The 22586-nt window shown below is 39.4% G+C and overlaps 1 protein-coding gene across 11 annotated transcripts in view; it reads left to right on the plus strand.

Annotated features, from left to right (window-relative positions):
• Positions 1 to 22586, plus strand: part of RIMS2 (regulating synaptic membrane exocytosis 2) — a 609946-nt gene that overhangs the window by 583731 nt on the left and 3629 nt on the right. For all 11 annotated transcript variants that reach the window (XM_059995029.1, XM_059995033.1, XM_059995038.1 and 8 more), the window contains one exon: positions 20460 to 20601. In XM_059995029.1, coding sequence (XP_059851012.1) covers positions 20460 to 20601 — 142 coding nt within the window. The remainder of the gene's footprint in view (positions 1 to 20459; positions 20602 to 22586) is intronic.

A 22586-nucleotide genomic window follows, 5' to 3' on the forward strand; every position in this document is an offset into this window, starting at 1 on the left:
GTGCGTTGTTTTGTACTTCCTAAATTGTGATGTGCTATGGCCAAAGCTGTTAACATACCTAGAAGGCTCTGTGTGATCTGTCCCCTTCTCTGCCTCTTATCTCTCTGACCTCCTTTCCTTCCTACTCACTCCACTCCAGCTACCCTGGCCTCTTTGCTGTTCCAGGGACACACCAGGACATCATATCTTAGGGCCTTTGCACTGCAGGCTCTCTTTGCCTCAAACTAACTCTCTTCCTCACATATCCGAATGGCTTACTTCCTCAACTTCTTCATACATCTATTCAGATGTTGCCTTGTCAATGATACCTACCCTGATAGCTCTTGTTTAAATCGCAGACTGTCCCATACCCCTTAACTTTATTTTTTGCCATTTTCATTTATCTCCCTTTTAACACTATATAATTTACTGATTTACTGTGTCTTTCTCCCCCTACTAGAATATAAGTTCCATGAGAGCAGAGATTTTTATCTGCTTTGATCACTATATGTCCTAGGTGTTTACAAAGGTACCTGACATACACTGGGAGCTCAATTACTATTAATTGAATGAATATTTGTATTTCCCAGTACATCAAGCAAAGAACTTGTTCATATATAGTACTCAGTAAATATTTATTGTATGAAAGAACCATTTTAGATTGTATAATTTACATTTTACAGAACACTTTTGAAATCCCCTAAAACACACAGCCAACAATCAAGCTATGACATGGTTAGGACTGGAATCATTGTGCCCTACCTTCCCACCTGCCTAGATAGGGAAATTGAGAGGTCTAGTGACTTGTCTAAAGTTACAAAAAGTAGGACAGTCTTCTGACTTATGCTAAAATAGACTTACGGTTGCTTTATGTTCTGGGATAGAGATTTGCAGTTTGCAGAATGTGATGCTATTTCACTTATAAACTGTTTTGTTTGTGGTATGTCTGTGTTGCTTCCAAATTTATGTTAAGAGGATGTTACCTGTTATTTAGATGCTAAAGCCTTACAGTGTTCATTGTCATTCTTAGCAACAATAGGTAGCAGATTATCTAATCAGGAGGAAAAAAAAGCATTAAAAATTCACCAGATTAAAGCAAAATTGATAAACATCACAGTACTTTTTTAGTGTTGGTTCTTTTTCAGGCTCTTGATATTTTTTAAATCTTTTTTACCTTCCGTTGACTTTTTAATCTTTTTAAAAAAGAAGGTAAACGAGAACGCTTTAATTCTAGGTTTTCATGGGACCTGTTAAAAATTGGGGAGGCTTTGTTTTATGATTTGGAGAAAATTATTTCCTATCTATGCTTGAGGAACGTTAACAAATTTTAAGCGAGACTAAGTGACTACCAAAATTTGCCTGAGATAGTTCCCATCTGTGATGCCTAACGTATTGCGTCTCATTAACGACCATTCCCTGGTGTTAATCACGCGAGGAAAGGGAAAAAACGGAAACAGCAGGAGCTCCTCGGGGCTCAGAGTTGCCCAGAGCCTGAGGAGCGCGCTCCGGAGCTGCCAGCCCGCCTCCCCGTCCGGCTGCTGATTGGCGGGGACCTCAGCATCAGCAACATCTCCCTGCGAGGGGAGGGCGGCCAGACCGACTCGCAGCCGCAGCCTCCGGGCACCTCAGCTCCCTCCTGGCGAGACCTCGGACTTCCACAGCGAGCAGCCGCGTCCCCGCTCGCCACCGCCCGGATCCCCACCTCGTACCCCTCCCCAGAAGAGTGGAGGCCCCGGCAGCCAGGAAGGCCACGACTGGTCCGGACCGGGTTAGGGAGGCAGGGGCCAGTACCCCAGGGTCCCGCGGCAGCACCCCGGCCCCCGAAGCGCTGCGGTCGCCGCGCCTCAGCCGCCAAGACGCCTCGTATCTTGTACCGCGGGAAAAGCGGGTCTTCGTCCAAGATGGGCCGGCAGGGCTTGGGGGGCGCCGGCGCCGCGGGGCGCTCCATGCAGCGCTCCCAGAGCCGGAGCAGCCTCTCCGCCTCCTTCGAGGCGCTGGCCGGCTACTTTCCCTGCATGAACTCCCTGGAAGAGGAAGAAGGAGGTGAGCCTGTAGTTATTGTGTCTGTCTGTGTACATCTCGCATCTCGGAAAGTCGGTGGTTGGAGGGTTGACAGGGTTGGAGAACTCCAGGTAGCAGTGTCCCTACCCCCTCGTCTCTGGGGGACTGTGGAGCAGGAGACCCCCCAGAGCGCCAGCTGAGCCTAGGAGAAGTTCTGTTGATTGGTGATTTGGGGAACTCCACAGGCGCTGACTGGGAAGAGGCTTTCCTAATGAAGTTGAGTTAAACAGTGCTTGGCAGTTGGATGAGGATGGAGACAGGTGGGAGGCAAGGCGGCCCCGTTGGGTGCACCCAACTGTTTTGTTTTCGTTTACTCCCGCAGTCTTGGTATTCGCTTATGATTTCGAGGACAGAAATAATCAAAACTTAAAGGGAAAAGCAGCAGCAAAACTTTGAAACAGGAATCCCCGCCTGTGAACACTTAAGGTCCAAATGAGGGGAAAGAGTGATACAATGGGCAGGTCAAAGGTTGATAGTACTAAAGGAGGCTGGTTTGTGCTGTGGGCCTTTGGAACTTCGTTGGCAGGCACACTTTGAATCTCACCATTGGTTGTTTGTCTCTGGTGTTTGAGTGATGTCATTATAATTAAGCTAATGAGAAAAACGGCGAAGGGGACTCAAACTTTTCACCAAGAGACTTCAAGTCCTTTATAAAGTTTTCAAAACATTACGTTTTCTTTGTGAAGAACTTTCCTATAAGATTTAACAACTAATGCTAAAAACATAATTTGTAAATCAAAGTAAGAATTGACTGCTAAATAATAGCATCCCAACGTTTGAAATGCTGTTTATTAATTTATTGATAAGCTAGTTGCAAACTGTGTTCATCTTTGCACGCACATATATCCAGAGTGGGTTGGTTATCATCATCATGTTACCTCTATTATTGTATATATCATTGTATAGAATAGGATTTATTTTGCTTTTATTCTGTGACAATCAATGACCTCTTGCTAGGAAATCTGTAGTGACCCCTGATTTAGAAGAAACTACCTGCTCTGAGAACAGGTAGAAATATTTTTTTCCCCTATTTTTCCCAGTGGAAGGCAGGGAGGAGGAAGATGGCTGATTAATAATATGTCTGAAAAGTGTTCTTTAAGATAATTCACTAGTTAGAGCTATCCAGGTTTCTTCTAGCTTATTGTTGCAATATCAGTTTGCACTAGATCAGTACAGGTTTAATGGTAGGGTACTTCTCTATATAAATGTGACTTTTAATTTTCATACTAATCTTTTGCTGTTCTTGTTTGTACATTTACAGTTTGCTCGTTTTCTACTATTAAATGTTTAACATTTCAGGAAATGTAAGCAAGTCAAGATATTAGAAAATCAAATTGGGTAAATGAATGATCATAATTGTAGCTAAAACTTTCAGTATCAGCTATTATCCAGGCACTATTCTAAGAACCTGACATGCACTTAGTCTTTTAGGCCCATAACAACCTTACGAGACAGTGCTTTTATTATCTCCAGTTAACAAAGGAGGAAACTGAGGCAGAGAAATTCAGAAACTTGCTCAAGGTCCCCAAGATAGTAGGTAATAGAGTTAGCATATGAACCCAGGCAGTCAACAACACAATCTGTGCACCCAACCCAAGCTATATTTATTATTTGCATATACTTGGCCACAGTCACATACCTAGTAAGTGGTGAAACTAGAACTCAAAGCCAGGTGTGCCTAAAAATACATATTTAGATAAAACACATTATTATACACTCATTTCTCAATTTTTAGTTTTTACACCAAGTCTTCAGCCCTGACTTTGCTTCAGTTGAACTACCATCATTCTTTCTTAAGTTGTAGCTAGAGGTAATTGGATTTACAAAATGCCATCCTAAAAGCCTTTTTGAGACAAGAAAAACTTATGTAAATGTGAAATTTTTTCAAAATTTAAAGTACATTGACTTAACCTTGGCTCATACAGACTAATCCCAAAGGAAATTCCTACATCTACACATGGGAAATTGGAACAGATTTCTGTCCTATAATACGGTTTCTTGAGTCGCCAAGACAAAATGAAGCCAAAGTAAGTAACTAGAGAGGAGGCATTCCCCATAAAATAGAGGTCTTTCCACTGGGGTGTAGTCATTTTACAGCCAAGAGAAGAAATCCTAACTTTCTTCTTTGATTTTGCTATACTCCTACCACCCTTGAAAATCCTGAGATTTTTGAGGGTATTTCAACATACCCTGCAGAGTTATAAAAGTTAGAAATCACTGGCCTGGAGCAGTGCTTCTCTGCAATTATTTTCTCTTGAGACACCCACACAGGACACATAAAGTTCATGTGGATAACATACTCTCATAAGCTTACTCAGGACTATGTTATTATAGTCATAACTGTGAAACCCATCCTAATTTATAAAGAAAACCCATCACAACAGATGATTGTCACACTGGTTGAGAACAGCTTTTCTAAAGAGAGCAGTGGTCTACCAACCAGTGTGATTTGACTGAAGTAACTGATCAGTTCAGTAAGTCAATCTCATTTTACAGCTTCTCTCTCTCACTCTCACACACTCTCTCTCTTTTTTTTTTTTTTTTTTGTCTTTTCAGATACAGTGCAATAGCTAACTAATCTCAAATGTACCCTGCCTTCCAGTTCCATATGCTCATTTTATTCTTGGACAGCACATCCAGGCATTACCATTCTACACAAGAAGTGCTGAGAAATTTATTGAGAGACCATATTCTTTTCACTCATTCATTCATGCAGAAATATTTATTGAGGCTCTGAGATGTGTTAGTCGCTATGCTAGTCCCTGAATTAGCTGAATATGCTCCCTACCTTCTTAGAGCTCACAGTCTAATGGAGATAGATATTAATAGGAAGAACTATGTAATTAAAACTGTGACAGGGCTTAGGAGGGTGAAGTACAGAGCGCAATAAGAGATGATACAAAAACCTAATTGAGGAGTTAGAGAAGGGTAGGTACCCTGAGACAGTGAGGGTTAAACAGTGATAGCTCTCATTGCCTCCTGCACACTTTTGAAAGCAATTTGCCCAGAGTCCACGGCCAGTAAGTGGGGGAGCTGAGATCAAAACCCATAATCTGGCTCCAAAGTTTAAAATCCCAACTACTCTGTGTATTGTTTCTTCGTTATTATCCTGCATTTTCTTGTAATATGCTGTGTTTTGCAAATCAAGTACAATAATAATAGTTACCATTTATTGAGCACCTTCTCTGTGCCGTATACCTTTGATTTCATGATGATTCTTCAAGGAGATTATCATTTTCATTTTATATATGCGAAAACTGAGATTTAGAGAAATTAAACAACTTGGCCACAGGTTATAATCTCAGTGGGGCTGACTTAAGCGAGGAGGAAAGAGACATTCGTATAAGCAAAATAAGTTAAGATTGTTGACTGGTCTTTGTAGCATCTCTTTTGTTTGCTTGTAGTTCTTTTTTATTTTACTTTACTTTTTGTTCTTTATCTCGGGATATATTCCAGATAACTGTTCTCCAAATCTCTGGGTAATTTTTTTTTTCAAGTAAAAGTAAGGATAGTAGCACCTACATGTTCTTTAACTGTTTATAAATTATGTTTATTTATCATTGAGCCCTCTGAGATAAGTATTAGCTTCACTATATAAAGTACTTGGCCCCAACATTGAATCCACCTCCCTAATATAGAATATTACTGTATGTAGAATTTTTAAACATGACAGATAATTCTAAGAGAGAAGGAACCATTGAAATGGTTACCATTCTTAGCAGGAGAAGCAAGCCTCCCACCGACAGATCCAAGGGCGAATGGTATGGTCATATAATGTAGGGAAATTGCACACATCCTAATATTTGTAGATCTGGTTTCTCAAGCTATCTTAAAGTGACTTGTGTTTCTGGGCTAGTGATTCTTGTTCAGTAATGTACATATAATATGTGATGAATTTGATTTGCTTGATTTGATGGCCTTCCTTCTTTGTTTAAAATATGGCTTGGCAATTATACAGAAGAGATCCTATCATCTTAGGGTTATTTAACTGAATAAATTAACTTATTTAATTTCTTTTACATGCCACTATCTTGAAAATTAAGTTACAGGAAAATCATCTAAGAAACAAGAATTGTTTAAAAATCACCAGAAAAACTGAGGAAAGTATCTTTACAGGTGATAGTGAAGCTATGAGGAATTAATATAAAAGGAACTAAACAGACTGTTACCGGAAGACCTAGTTAACTATCCCCCACTCCTTAAGAGGCTACTACGTTATCTTATTCTAATCCTTTTGTAAATAATACACTTAATTCTCTTTTAATTTAATTTTTATTTTTTATTGAAGTATAGTTGATTTACAATGTTGTGTTAATTTCTGCTGTACAGCAAAGTGGTTCAGTTATACATATATACATTCTTTTTTATATTCTTTCCCATTATGGTTTATCACAGGATATTGAATATAGCTCCCTGTGCACTTAATTCTTAATAAACAGTCCCATTTGATTAAAATGGAGCTTAACACTTTGCCCATGCTTCACTGGAATAAAAAATTCTCCATACACTTAAATATAATCCTCCTAAGTACAGACATCATGTCTAGCACAGTAGGTATTCAGTAAGTGTCTATTAATAACAACAGTAAAAGAATAACAGTATATAGTTCTACCATTCTTTTCAAGCTGAATATCAATGTAACTGACTGCTAGCCATCATATTTATACTATTTTAAAATTATAACATGTGATCTAGACTTACTAAAATTCAGTGATCATAGTTTTTGTACATTTTCACAATGCCAATATTGGGGACAGGACATGGATAATAATAGTCCAAATACATGTCTTTTCTTAGGGGATATTATTTTTCCTAGATTATGATTGGTTATGTATAATAAATCATTTCTTATACGAGTCCACATCATATTCAACAATAGCAAAATTTTTATATTAGATTCTAGGTCGATAAAGTGAAGCAAAATATTTTGGAATTTGAAAGGATAAATCAAAGAACAGTTCCACTCAGAATGCTTATCAGATATTACATTTTTAATCTAAGATTCAGAATCTTTCACTGCCAAGTGTCCAAATATACCCTTAAAGTAATTTAAATTTAATACAAAAGTCAAGTTAAACCCCAATTTGCTATCATCCTTCAGCAGGTTCACTAAATTCAAAAAACTAGAAATGGGGACAAACTTTCCTATGAAGACATCTTGTGTATAATGACATAAAAGAAACCCACTAGTAAGTTTCACTAGCTGTAATGGCAGCTTCCAGTTGCTGCCAAGGACTATGGTTAAGTGCTCTCTGCTGGTCTTCATAGACCATTATTATTGACCAGAAAAGATGGTTCTGTATATTTGTTCTATCTCATGTTGTAATGGTATTTGATTGGAGAGGAGGGGATTTACCTAATGCCATGTATATACAATACTATTTGACCACTTGAAGAAAAGCTAACACAAAAATGATAAGTTCTACTTTTAAAGTATCAGTTCTTTTTTTCTTAAATTAATTAATCTATTTATTTTTGGCTGCATTAGGTCTTCGTTGCTGTGCGCAGGCTTTCTCTAGTTGCGGTGAGCGGGGGCTACTCTGTTGCCGTGCGCGGGCTTCTCGTTGCGGTGGCTTCTCTTGTTGTGGAGCACAGGCTCCAGGCATGCAGGCTTCAGCAGTTGCAGCATGCGAGCTCAGTAGTTGTGACTTACGGGTTCTAGAGCACAGGCTCAGTAGTTGTGGCGCACAGGCTTAGTTGCTCCACAGCATGTGGGATCTTCCCGGACCAAGGCCCAAACCTGTGTCCCCTGCATTGGCAGGCGGATTCTTAACCACTGCACCACCAGGGAAGTCCCTGCAGTATCATTTCTTAAGGTTTAGATTTTGCCTAATGAGACTGAAATGAAAGGGTCATTTCTTTTAGCTATTCCAGTGATCAGTTGTTCTCTTATTATTCCTGTAAGCCGAGGGCCAGGAAAGTAACATACATCAGTGAAGTAGGCCAGATATAATACAAAAGGGAAAATGCAGGAACTCTGAAGATCTGGAGAAAGCTTGTCCATCCAAAAAGGAATGGTGAATACTCAGTTCTAGCTAATTGATGCCAAATTGAATATCAGCCCGGGGTTGGCAAATTTATTCTTCTCTTTTCCCTAAGAGAAGCTATAAATCTGAATGTTTACTTAAAGCCTTTAAATTTTAAAATGTTAGTGCCTAAGTGAAAAACTTTAAACACTATTAATTGAACCCACATACCTACTGACCAGGTGTGGATTAAATGTGTGCCACCAGTTGGCACCTTCTGCCAAGGAAATGGTTCCTTCCCAGATTTTTTCAGTTCTTTTTCTTCCTTCCCATCCTCATTATCACCTTGATATCATTAGTCCTTGATAATTTAGGACTGAATTAGTCCATCTTTGAAATCATTTTCAGTTGAAGAAAAAGCTAACACAAAAATGATAATATCAGGGCTTCCCAGGTGGCGCAGTGGTTGAGAGTCCGCCTGCCGATGCAGGGGACACGGGTTCGTGCCCCGGTCCGGGAAGATCCCACATGCCATGGAGCGGCTGGGCCCGTCAGCCATGGCCGCTAAGCCTCTGCGTCCAGAGCCTATGCTCCGCAACGGGAGAGGCCACAACAGTGAGAGGCCTGCGTACCGCAAAAAAAAAAAAAAAAGATACTATCAGTTCTACTTTTAAAGTATCATTTTTTTTTAATTTATTTATTTTTTTATTTTTGGCTGCGTTCGGTCTTCGTTGCTGTGCATGGGCTTTCTGCAGTTGCGGCGAGCGGGGGCTACTCTTCGTTGCGGTGCGTGGGCTTCTTATTGCTGTGGCTTCTCTTGTTGAGGAACATGGGATCTAGGCTTGCGGGCTTCAGTAGTTGCAACACGGAGGCTCAGTAGTTGTGGCTCGTGGGCTCTAGAGTGCAGGCTCCGTAGTTGTACCATATGGGCTTAGTTGCTCCACAGCATGTGGGATCTTCCCAGACCAGGGATCAAACGTGTGTCCCCTGCATTGGCATGCAGATTCTTAACCACTGCGCCACCAGGGAAGTCCCCATCATCTTGATCTTGACACTACTGTCTCCAAAAACTTCAGTAGATTCCCATCTCCTACTAAATAAAACCTTTAGCCTAACATTCAAAGTCTTTCACAATCTGGTTCTTACATTCAGTTTAGCTTCCCTACCTTCCAAAGCCCTTTAGGAGCCCAGTGAATCAGTAGAACTAAGCTTTTTTGCTCTTTATCTCTAAATACAGTAGCTTCAGATTCAAAGTTTGGGGCGGTGGTGTCTGATCAGCAGAACCTCAGCCATTTACTCACGTCGTAATTGCCAGGCAGATTGGAAAAATGACAGCTGACAATTTTAGCTTCTACAGTTAAAGGATGGGTTATTTCTCATACATAGGAAGAGGGTTCAAATGCTGGTGAGCCAAAAACCCTAACAAATATCCATCTAATATATAGTTACCATTGCGGGGGGGAAACGTTAAGCTCAGCCTAATTACCTATTTTTAAGTCTTTAAAAATACTGGCTTGCTATTTGGTCTTTGCTCAATAAGGTAAAGTATATGTGGCTCTCTTAATTTTAACTTTTCCTGCAGATTTGGCCACCCGAAATATCTGTGGACATTTTTATTTTGCATATAGAACATAGTCAGTCCCTCCCCCAGAAAGACAACCTTAAAATGTCATCCATATACCATGCAGATTGAAATCTAGGATCTTTGAGTGATGTATGGTCCTCTCCTTCATATCCACATGTGCCTTTTCAGGTTATAGTGACCTGTAAACCTAAAGACGCAGTATCTGCCTCCAGTACATCCAATTTAAGTGGTAAAGCAGCAGCAGGATAACCAAAATAAAAATTTTCATCCACGGGAATTTTCCCACTTGGAGGGAATGGCGAAGATTGAGAGTAGAATACATCTCTTGGTTTACTCATCTGGGACCCTGGGTTCTGTTTTCTGGAAAGTGTTTCTTTGTCCTTTATTCTTTATGGCCACAAAGGTTTGCATAGAAGAGGGGGTTTCATAGTTTTCATAGCCCACTTCTTCCTAGTGCAGATTAGGAAAAAAGTAGGAGTTACCTTAGGGGTTGAACAGGCTTTTTTTTTAATTTTTTATTTTTTGGCCATGCTGCACACCTCCCCAACCAGGGATTGAACCCAGGCCCACAGCAATGAAAGCCTGGAGTTCTAACCACTGGACAGCCAGGGAATCCCTAAACAGGCTTTTGTAAATGGGCTAGTAATTATTTTTTTCTATACAGATCGTTCAAAAATTCAGGAGGCTGTTTGATTCCAGCCAGTTTCAAGTGTGAGTGACTCCAACCAAACACCTCATTGGACAAAGATTTTAAGCCTCGAGATTCTGTTCTTTTAGTTTCCACCCTCTGTGCCCTGCCTACTCCCTTTGTTCTCAATGGCAACCACCTTGATATCATCTGAAATCTGTGGGTTTGTGTGGGAAAGCAACCCCTTAATCCAGTTTGGCCAGCAGGCTCTCCCCATTTCTATGGCAAGGCCCCACTGTTTTGTTTTTTTTTGTTGTTGTTTTTTTTTTTTTGCTGTGCGCGGGCCTCTCACTGTTGTGGCCTCTCCAGTTGCGGAGCACAGGCTCCGGACGCGCAGGCTCAGCGGCCATGGCTCACGGGCCCAGCCGCTCCGCGGCATGTGGGATCCTCCCGGACCGGGACACAAACCCGCGTCCCCTGCATCGGCAGGCGGACTCAACCACTGCACCACCAGGGAAGCCCCTCACTTTTTTATATATAGTTTTCTTCCTGCAAGTTTAGGATAATTTCACATTATTCCAGTCATTTTTCAAAGAAGGATTTGTATAGCATTTTACAGTTTTCAAAACTTTTTCACAGAGCTTACAGTATCTGGTCCTTGTTTATCAGTACTCATTAAATACCACTACATTTCATATATTCTATGACATAGGCTAAGTCTGACCTCAAGTTTGCACAAAAGAACTCTGAGCTTTGGAAAGGGAGTTACCTGCCCAGAGTTTGCTAATGATCGAATAAAGACTTGAACTCATATCATCTGATTCTAAAATGGCATGCTCTTCTCACTACAAAAATGCTGCCTCAAAATAGCTAACTTGAGAGTTAAGAAGAGGTTCGTGATATTTCATGTCCATTTTTGAGAGAGAAACAGGCACAAATATCAGTGGGCTGATGCGTGACCAAGGACAGATGTCAGTTAAAAAAAAAGCCAAAAAGCAGGGGGAACAATTTTCTAAATAATTTCATTTGCCATAATAGCAATGTCAGGTAGTAGGAACAAAAAAGTACCATAAAAAAGACAACCCCCAAAAGAGTACAGTGAGAGCTATAATTTCTTATATTTAAATGTGTTAAGAATACCAAGATGAGGGACTTCCCTGGTGGTCCAGTGGTTAAGACTCCACACTTCCATTGCAGGGGGTGTAGGTTCAATCCCTGGTCGGGGAACTAAGATCCCACATGCCATGCAGTGTGGCCAAAAATAAATAGTCACTAAGTTTGGGGTGGTTTGTTATTAAAAAGAAAAACAAACAAAAAAACACCAAAATGATAAGCCTGAACTTTTATGGAAAAATATTAGAGTGGTCTTACTGCAAAAGAGTCATAAGCTTGGTTTTATTTCTTGCTAAAATAAGGATTAATAATTATTAACGATAGTAACAAGTAATAACAACAGGAGCAGAGTGTTCTAATTTCTGGGGTAGTCTCCTTCTCTTGTAAGGAGCCACCAAATTGTTTTCCAGAGTGGCTGTACCAGTTTGCACTGAATGAGAGTTCCTGTTGCTCCACATCCTCACCGGCATTTGGTGTTGTCAGTGTTCTAAATTTTGACCATTCTCATAGGTGTGTACTGGTATCCCATTGTTTTAATTTGCATTTCCGTGATGACATATGATGTAGAGCACCTTTTCATATGATTATTTGCCACCTATGTACTATCTTATTTGGTGAGGTATCTGTTAGGGTGTTTGGCCCATCTTATAATCAGGTTGTCTGTTTTCTTATTGTTGAGTTTTAAGAGTTCTTTGTATATTTTGGATAACAGTCCGTTATTGGATATGTCTTCTGCAAATATTTTCTTCCAGCCTGTGGCTTATCTTCTCATTCTCCTGGCAGGAGTTTTTGCAGGGCAGAACTTCTTAATTTTAATGAAGCCCAGCTTATCGATTCTGTATTTCATGGATCATGCTGTTGGTGTTGTATCTAAAAAGTCATCACCATACTCAAGGTCATCTAGATTTTCCAGAAGTGTTATAGTTTTACATTTAGGTCTGTGATTCATTTTGAGTTAATTTTTGTGAAGGGTTTAAGGTCTGTATCTAGATTCTTTTTTTTCTTTCTTTTTTTTTTTTGCATGTGAATATCCAGTTGTTCCAGCACCATTTGTTGAAGAGACTGTCTCTGCTCCATTGTATTGCCTTTGCTCCTTTGTCAAATATCAGTTGACTGTTTTTATGTGGGTCTATTTCTGGGTTCTATATTTCTGTTCCATTGATCTACTTGTCTATTCTTAAACCAGTACCACTGTCCTGATTACTGTAGCTTTATAGTAACTCTTGAAGTTGGGTAGTATCAATCTTCCAACTTTATTCTTCTCCTTCAATATTGTGTTGGTGATTCTGGGTCTTTTGCCTCTCCATTTAAACTTTATAATCGGTTTGTCAATATCTACAAAATAACTTGCTGGCATTTTGATCGGGATTGCATTGAATCTATAGATCAAGTTGGGAAGACCTGACATATCAACAATATTGAGTCTTCCTATCCATGAATATGGAATAGCTCTCCATTTATTTAGTTCTTCTTTGATTTTATTCATCAGAGTTTTGTAGTTTTCCTCATATAGGTCTTGTACATATTTTGTTAGATTTATACCTAAGTAGTTCATATTTTGGATGCTAATGTAAATGATATTGTGTTTTTAATTTCAAATTCCACCTGTTCATGCTGGCATATAGGAAAGCAATTGACTTTTGTATATTAACCTTCTATTTGGCAACCTTGCTGTAATCACTTACTAGTTCCAGGAGTTTTTATGTCGATTCTTTCAGATTTTCTACATAGACAATCATGCTGCCTGTGAACAAAGAGAGTTTTCTTTCTTTCTTCTCAATCTCAATACCTTTTATTTCCTTTTATTGTTTTATTGCATTAGCTAGAACTTTCGGTATGATGTTAAAAGGAGTGGTAAAAAGGAAAATTCTTGCTTTGTATCTGATCTTGGTGGGAAAGCTTCAAGTTTCTCACTATTAAGTATGATGTTAGCTGTAAGTTTTTTGTAGATATTCTTTATCAAGTTGAGGAAGCCCTTCTCTATTCCTACTTTGCTGAGAGTTTATATGATGAATAGGTGTTGGATTTTGTTGAATGCTTTTTCTGCACCTGTTGATACCATCATGTGATTTTTCTTTTCTAGCCTGTTGATGGGTTGCATTACATTAGTTGACTTTTGAAAGTTGAAACAGCATGGCATAACTGGGATAAATCCCATTTCATCATGGTGTGTAATTCTTTTTATACATTGTTGGATGTGAAGCTTCTACCCTAAAGTTACACAGACCAGTTTTGCTCACATTTCATTGGCCAAGCAAGTCACATGACCGCACTGAACTTCATAAATGAGGGAAATGTGAATATATTTAGACAGCCCTAATGTCTACCGTAATTGTGACCTCTACCTGTAGCTCACTTACTACTTCATAATAGCTGTGACAAAGCTGTTGGAATGAATGGATTTGTGTTAAACTCTGAAACAATTTTGGAAATCAACTGTTAATTTCTATTTATTTTAATTGTAAATGCCAATCCTGGATTAGCCCAAAAGAAATTGTCAGATATTTGTCCGTATTTTGTTTAAACTTTCTGAGATTTGAATTATGTTTATTATAGTAAGAAGCCCCGACAAACATAAGTGCACAAGCTTTTATACACAACTACAGTAATCTACTCATGAGTGTCCCCATATTGAGGTCTTGCAGGACCAAATAGGTAAATAAGTCAACCTCTTTATGTCCAGATGTAATATCTGCTGATGGGAAGTCATTTTTCAGAATCTACCAACCTGTCTTCAGCCTGTTTCCATAAATCACTTCCCATATTAACATCAAGAAAATCTTGAGTCTAAAGTGAGTCTGTCTGCAAAAGGGGATGAGACTTTCCAGGTGAGAGCAAGCGGGAATGGGTTCTGTGGACCCAAGATTTGGAAAGAGGTCGCCCTGACATTAAGTTAGGCATTTAATTGTGAGTCTCATCTTGGGGCTTAGGAGAGTTTTCCAATCAGTAGCAGAGAGGACCTTTTTTTTTTTTTAACCTCTTTATTGGAGTATAATTGCTTTACAATGGTGTGTTAGTTTCTGCTTTATAACAAAGTGAATCAGTTATACATATACATATGTTCCCATATCTCTTCCCTCTTGAGTCTCCCTCCCTCCCACCCTCCCTATCCCACCCCTCTAGGTGGTCACAAAGCACCGAGCTGATCTCCCTGTGCTATGCAGCTGCTTCCCACTAGCTATCTATTTTACATTTGGAGGACTTTTTGATTTTTGTTGTCAAGTCACTCAAAGGGTTTCGTGGGTTTCAGCATTGTTACAGGAAACTGACACTTTGGTTGTTTATTTACTCAAGTGGCTTTCTTTGAATTTAGAGGGTGCCAAGCAAATGAGTCATCAGACTAAGTAGAGCAGAATAACAAGGACACCTCCTGTGTTGCTTTATGCTCGTGATCTTTTGTAATTCAAAAGTTGATTTTTACCTACAGGCACCTTCTCCAAATATACTTCGGCTTAAAATACCACACCAGAATGAGTGGTTTAAGAACTCCGCAACAACGTAATCTGGGCCTTAGTTTTGTCGTTTGCTACCTGAGTATTTTTAAACATCTTTATACACACACACATATCATATATATAAATATATGATATGTATGTAGTGTATATATGTATATGTACTTTTTAAAATATATACTTTTTCTTATCATCGCTGTTGAGTTCTTACAGATAATTTCAGTTGTTCTACTCCTGTGGTCACAACAGGTTATTTTTATAGATCTCCCATTAAAAAAATAATCTAAAGAATTACCTGTTGTTGCTTGATAATTATCACAAATTTTTACCAGCTTAAAACAACACCCATTTATTAGTTCACAGTTCTGTAGGACACTTGTCTGGCAGGCCAGGACTGGGATCCTGCTTAGGGTATTGCATGGCTGAAATCAGGGTGTAGGCTGGGCTGAGTTCTTGTCCGGAGGCTCTGGGGGAAAGTCAGCTTCCAGGATCATTCAGGCTGTTGGAAGAATCCAGTTTTTTGCTGCCTGTCAGCTAGGCATTGCTGACGGCTGCTCTCAGGTCCTTCCCACATGGTCCCCTCCATCCTCAAGCCAGGAAAGGTACACCAAATCCTTCTTGTGTTTCAGATCTCCCTGATTGACTTTTCTGGAACCAGCCAGAGAAAGCACTCTGCTTTTAAAGTTTTCATGTGGATGTGTTAGGCCCACCGAGATAATCTTTCTATCTTTAGGTCAACTGGTTAGTAACCTTAATTATGTTTGCAAAATCCCTCTTGCCATGTAAAGTAACATAGTCATGGGGGCCATCTTACAATTCTGCCTACTATACTTTATATAGGCATTCTGTTATATAGATTCAGTTTTTAGGTTGAATAACAGGACAGCATTCAAAACATTAAATGTGAATCACCATAATGAATTATATTTAGGTTAAATTACTTTTATTGTGAATGTGATGCAAAGGATTTGTGGTATTGAAAAATACATACTTTAAAATAGATAGCTAGTGGGAAGCAGCCATATAGCATAGGGAGATCAGCTCCGTGCTTTGTGTCCACCTAGAGGGGTGAGGTAGGGAGGGTGGGAGGGAGATGCAAGAGGGAGGAGATATGGGGATATGTGTATATGTATAGCTGACTCACTTTGTTATAAAGCAGAAACTAACAGACCATTGAAAAGCAATTGTACTCCAATAAAGATGTTAAAAAAAAAGAAAAATACATAGTTTTTAAATAAGTCTATAAATATATCAGATAAAAGTACATTTAAAAGACATATTTTAAAAAGCTATTATAGGGCTTCCCTGGTGGCACAGTGGTTGAGAGTCCGCCTGCCGATGCAGGGGACACGGGTTCGTGCCCCGGTCCGGGAGGATCCCACATGCCGCGGAGCGGCTGGGCCCGTGAGCCATGGCCGCTGAGCCTGCGCGTCCGGAGCCTGTGCTCCGCAATGGGAGAGGCCACAACAGTGAGAGGCCCGCGTACCGGGAAAAAAAAAAATCTATTATAAATGCTCAGCATACGCCTAGAATTCTTTGATTCCATCAGATGACAGGGAGTAGCCTTATCTCCTCAATATATGCTATTAATCATGGTCTTGGTCATTCATTAATGACACAAACTCATAGACTTTAGAGCTAAAAGAGATCAGAGATCTTCTGGCACCCTCCCCCTCCTTTGTTCTTTTGTTTGTTTGTTTGTTTTTGCGGTATGCGGGCCTCTCACTGTTGTGGCCTCTCCCATTGTGGAGCACAGGCTCCGGAAGCGCAGGCTCAGCGGCCATGGCTCACGGGCCCAGCCGCTCCGTGGCATGTGGGATCTTCCCGGGCCGGGGCACGAACCCGTGTCCCCTGCATCGGCAGGAGGACTCTCAGCCACTGTGTCACCAGGGAAGCCCCCTCCTTTGTTTTTTTTTCATAAATGAGGAACCTGAAACTCGGAGAGGGATATGACTCAGAGAAGGCCATAGAGCCAGCTAGTCAGTGATAAAGATTGGCCTAGAATACATGTTTTCTGGTTTCCTTTCTGGTAGAAATAACAGTACCATTAATTGAAGATTTTCTATATAGCAGGCACTATGCTAAGCACTTTAAATATATTATTTTCCTTAACTGTCACAAAAATTATATCAGGTAGGCATTACTATTATCATTGCCATTTCACAGTTTGAGAAAGCTGAGTCACAGAGAAGGTAACTTGCTTCATGTCACCCAGCGAGTACATGATAGAGTAGGGATTCTAAGAGAAACAGTTGGACACCAGGGCCTGACCTCTTCACTGTTCTCTGCTCTTTCCACCCCACCAGCTGCTTCCAGCAGGGCCTTCCACATGGACTCATAGAGTTAGCTTAGTATCATCTCCATGGACAGCTGTCCAAGCTACCCATTGGTTATATTCTGACAACAAAATAGTGAATAGCAGAGAACTTGGAGTCGGGGAACTGTGTATAAACTCTGGTTCTGTCATTTTTTGTTTGGCTTCAGGGAATTGTGTAACCCGCTGGGACCCTTGGATACTGGATCTGTAAAATGGGGATTAGGAGAGTTGTTCTGTAGAGGACACATGTAAAAAGCAATCTGTAAACAAAAGGATTACATGCTCGTTGTATTGTTATTCTTTGCCAAATGGTCACTAGTTCTCATCAGCCTGTAATAGCAGATTTTCAAGTCACTTTTGCTGTGATAAGAGTCAGGCATTAAATGAAAACCAGTAGATTTTTGACACTGCAAAGGCCATGTCCTGAGACCTTTAGGAAGTCATGTTTTCTGTACTTATCCTCATTCTGCATTTTCAAACGTTACTGAAGTTGTATATCTCACTTGGTGGTGGTTTTTCATGCTTCATAGGCACTCTTCACAGGAAGCGAACGGTAAAGCTACACGGAGAGGCCAGGACTCAGCCATTGGCCTGGCTCCCTCACACCAGCCCAGCACCTTTCATGATTCCAGTTCATACCTGGACAAAATTTTACTACTTTTTTTTTATTAATTTTTTTTGGAGTATAGTTGATTTACAATGTTGTGTTAGTTTCTGCTGTACAGCAAAGTGAATCAGTTATACATATACATATATCCACTCTTTTTTAGATTTCTTTTCCATATAGATCATTACAGAGTAAGGAGTACCCTGTGCTATACAGTAGGTTCTTATTAGTTACCCATTTTATACATAGTAGTGTCTATATGTCATTCCCAATCTCCCAATTTATCCCTCCCCCACCCTTTATTCCCTGGTAACCATAAGTTTGTTTTCTACATCAGTGACTCTATTTCTGTTTTGTAACTAAGTTCATTTGTACCATTTTTTTAGATTCCACATATAAGCGATATCATATGATATTTGTTTTTCTCTGTCTGACTTCATTCAGTTTAATGTGGCCATTTGGGGATCACTCTCAAATGAAATCATAAATATTGAATGTATGGCTATCAAGGTCTACTCTTCATCCCCATCCTTTTTGTTATTGTTGTTGTTATTTCATCCTCTTTAAGTATATGTGTATTTTTTGCTATACTGTGCGAAAGTAAGTTGCAAACAATATAACATTTCATGTCTAAATACTTCAGTGTATGTATCTCCTAATGATAAGAAAATTTTTTATAACATATGCCACTATCTACCTAAGGAAATTAACAATTTTCTTATCCCATCTAATACTCAGTTCATATTCATATTTTCCCTACTTGTCCTAACATTGCTTTTAGTGTTTTGCTTTTAGGGTTTCTTTTTTTGTTGTTTTTTTTCTTGAAAAGAAACCAGTCAAAGTATACTTAAAGCATTTGATAGTTACATCCCTGTGATATTTTTAAAGCTGGAACAATTCCCCCACCTTGTTAGTTTGTTTTCATGATATTAACTTTAAGAGACTAGGTCAATTCTCTTGAACAAAATCCCATACTCTGGGTTTGTCTGATTTTGTGTGTGTGTATCCTTTATCTTGTTATTCTATCCTATTTTTGAAACCTTAGAAAAGTTTTAGAAACTTTTTAGAAATGTTTTTAGAAACCAACTTAGAAGTTGGTTGCAAAGACCTGATTAGAAACAGGTTGTGTACTTTTGTCTAGAACAACTTGATAGGTGCTACGGTGATTGCCCCACTATTAGTGCTAAGTTTGCTCACCTGATTAAGATGGCAATAGCCAGGTTTCCCAGTAGTAAAGTACCTGTTTTCCTTTAACAATTAGAACTAATTTGTGGGATGATTTTTTTGGCTCATATGAATATCCTTTTATCTAATGGCATTAGCATCCATTGATATGCCTTATTTGAATCACTTATTCCACTGGAGGTTGCCAATTGGTAATTTTAAAGTTTTCTCACTTTTTACATGTATTAACTAACCATTTCTCTGGAAGGAAGAGCCTTCCGTCATCAATGGGGGATGCTTTAGCTCCTCTCAGTAGTTCATATCAGTACAACATGTTTTACTATCAATTATCTAAAATAGGCTCAGATTAGGGAACTGAGTTGTAGATCAGTGATAACATTTTATATATACTTTTTAAAGCATTTTGATGTACATTAAAGTTGGAAGTGGAGAAGAGATAAAATTTAAAGCAGTGTTTCAAAATGGTGAGCAGATATTATAAGCGGTTTGATGGAAAGGATTTCCACAAGTCACTGTCAATATCACCAAATATTTATTGATCTAAAATGAAATTATTAATACCAGGCACTAAAAGAGCTTACCATATCCCAGAATACTAATGATATGAATAGTCAATGTGGATAAATATTTAGACCTGACAGGAAGTAAATTAATACAAGTAATTTGAACCATCCCCCTGTTGCTGCAGCTTCAGTCATCTCTCAGCTCCACATTCCAACATGCAAGGCCTTTGATAACTGGGGCTGTTTCTTGGATCCCCATCTGCCCATTTTTCAAGCCCAGCTCACGTCCCAACTCCCTCTGTGATGCTCTTCCTCCCTGACCTCTGCAGATGGCACTTCGCACCTCTGTCACCTCCGTGGTACTTGACTCAGTTTCCTGTTTGGTCTTCTAATTGGCTTCCATAAGCAAACCTCCTATTCAGACTGTTGAAGATCCTTAAGAACATGACTATCCATGACCAAAAATGTAAAAGCTCTTTTTTCACATGGCATTGCTGGGTTTTGCATTCCTTATGAGAACCTCTCTGAGAGTGACGAACAGATGTGAAAGTGTTATCAGGCGAGGCTCTCTCCTTAGTGTAGCTTTCTTTGCTTTCTAATACTGATCACCCTGCAAAAACAGGTTTTTGTGTGAAAGTTAAAGCTAGAATTGAGGATTACTCACCACCTATTCTTTGGAAATAATGTGAAGGCCTACTTCTTTGACTATGACAAAAAGAAAGAAAAAAGAAAAAGGCGTAAATTAATCTTGATTTAAATATTACAATGAAAACAAAGCTTATTTTACATAGCTTGAACCTTTTTGTTCCTTTTGTTACCAATTTGAACACTGTTTTAAAGGAAAATAAAACAATGGTATTTTGTGCTTCTTGAAGACTTTTTAGAAAGTTTTCATCCCTCAACAAGATGTGATTTGGAATACCTTTTCTCTCTGTCTCCTTCATAAAAGCATTTTGTATTTATGCAGGTTCTTCATCTGAGGACCTCAAAGCATTGGCTGCTATTTTTTGTTACCAGATGATGATGACAAAACTATCACCCCTTTTGTTTTCTGTCCGTGCAGAAGCCAGTGGTAAAAAGCTACGGAGCACCGTGCAGAGAAGTACAGAAACAGGCTTGGCTGTGGAAATGAGGAACTGGATGACTCGACAGGCAAGCCGAGAATCTACAGATGGCAGCATGAACAGCTATAGCTCAGAAGGAAAGTGAGTGATGGCTGGCTGGGCCGTGGTCTCCATGCCTTGCTGGAGACCTTCTTCTCTACCTCACTCTCTGTGCTTTCACCAAAGCTAACTCACATGCCCTATAGCACCATTTTAACTTTCACTGGCTGATTTGCTGTGAAGAAAACTTTTGCTTACCCGCCACTGAGAAATGTGACATATCTGGTTTTGTATATCAATGGAAATAAGTTGAAACACTTTATCCCCAAACCTAAGGGCAAGATGCTAAAATGTGACTGTCACAAATGGAAGTTTGCCCTACCTTGAAATAATACATAAAAGCACAGAAATAATAAGCACTTGTGCCTATGCCACATGTACGATGCTAATTTTTTAAATCTTTGCTCTAAGAGTTATTACTAAAAAATATAGAATATCGATACATACTTAGTTCCATCCAGTAACAAAGAGTTCAGATAAATGTAACAGCCAAAATGAAATGCCACAAAGTTGGTGAGCCTTTTTCCTTTATGTAGTTATCATGTAGCTTTCCCTTGACTCCACTGTGTCTGAGATATTTTTAAAGCATTTGTCAAGATTGTACAGCCCTGTCACCAACAAATTAAGAATTAGCAACTGCAGATCGTAGATGGGTGCGTAAAGGACATTAATAGAGGAGAGTGGGGTTTACTGACCTCATCTGTCATCACCATGGAAGCATCAGGTGCTTAGGCAAACATATGTGTCGTCAGTTCACAGATGTGAGGCCATAGGAGCAGCTGGCAGAGCGCTGATGATCTGCCCTAGGGATCATTTGTCTAGCACAGTTATATAAATACGAGATATATATGGTTTCCATACATTTATAAGTAAGGTTATATGGGATATTTATGGAACCATTAAAAATGTTCGGATTAACTGTATATTTGGGAATTAAGCAAGCTTGGGGGACGAAATAGATTTGACGTTAATCAAGGAAGTCTTAAAAGAGATGGAGAATCAAGTAAAAAAGAAATGTGCAGTGAGCACTCATCACTGCAAAGCACTGCGTTAGACACTGTTAGGGATATAAAAATGTTCAAACTATGACCCCTGTGCTCCAGGTGTTTATAGTCTTATTGGAGAAATGGGATGAATACTCATAAATTCATTCAACAGATATTTCCATACCTTCTAGTGTTCTAGGCACTTTGCTATGAGTTGGAGATATATGTCATACGAGGAAGCAAAAATCAGTTGGTGGTTAGACCATAGGCTTTAGAATCATATAGGCTTAAATTCTAATCTGTTTTTTGGTGCTATAGAAACTTGGGCAAGTTATGTAATTTTTTTAAGATTCATTTTAATTAACTGATTGAGTTTAACAAGTACTTACAGTATTTCAGGCATGGTTCTAGTGCTGGATATATATCAGTGAACAAATAAGAAAAAAACCCTACCCTCATCAAACTTACAGTCTAACAGATAAGATGGACAATGAGCTTGAAAAATTGTTCAAATAAAAGAAAAATTAGGAAAATATATAATATTTAATATATAATAGATTAGGTGGTATAAGTGCTAAGGAGAAAAAGGTGAGAGAAGAGATGGCAGAGGTTAAGGGTAAGGTTTTATGTAGGTTAGACAGGGAAAAGGGCACATTTGATTTAAAATCTGAAGGAAGTTAGTGAACACATGAATGTCTGAAGGAAGAACATTTCAGGCTGAAGCAACGCTGAGGCTGGAGCTTACCTGGCATCAGTAGTGGGAATGGCGGCACCGGGGAATGAGGGCAGGAGTAGTAAAAATCTAGGAATTAAGATATGGGGGGCAGGGGTGGACAGGTTGTATTGTCTTTATACATCATTGCAAGGACTTTGCTTTTACCCAGATCGAGATGAGAAACCAATGGAGGATTGTGAGCAGAGGCCTGACATTATCTGGCTTCAGTTTTAACAGATCATTCTGATTGCTGTGGGAGTGGAGAGAAAGGTGGCAATGGGGAGATCATTCAGAAGGCTGTCGCAGCAATACAGAAAGAGAAAATG

This window comes from Delphinus delphis, chromosome 17 (assembly GCF_949987515.2).
Source record: "Delphinus delphis chromosome 17, mDelDel1.2, whole genome shotgun sequence".
NCBI classification, from domain to species: Eukaryota; Metazoa; Chordata; class Mammalia; order Artiodactyla; family Delphinidae; genus Delphinus; species Delphinus delphis.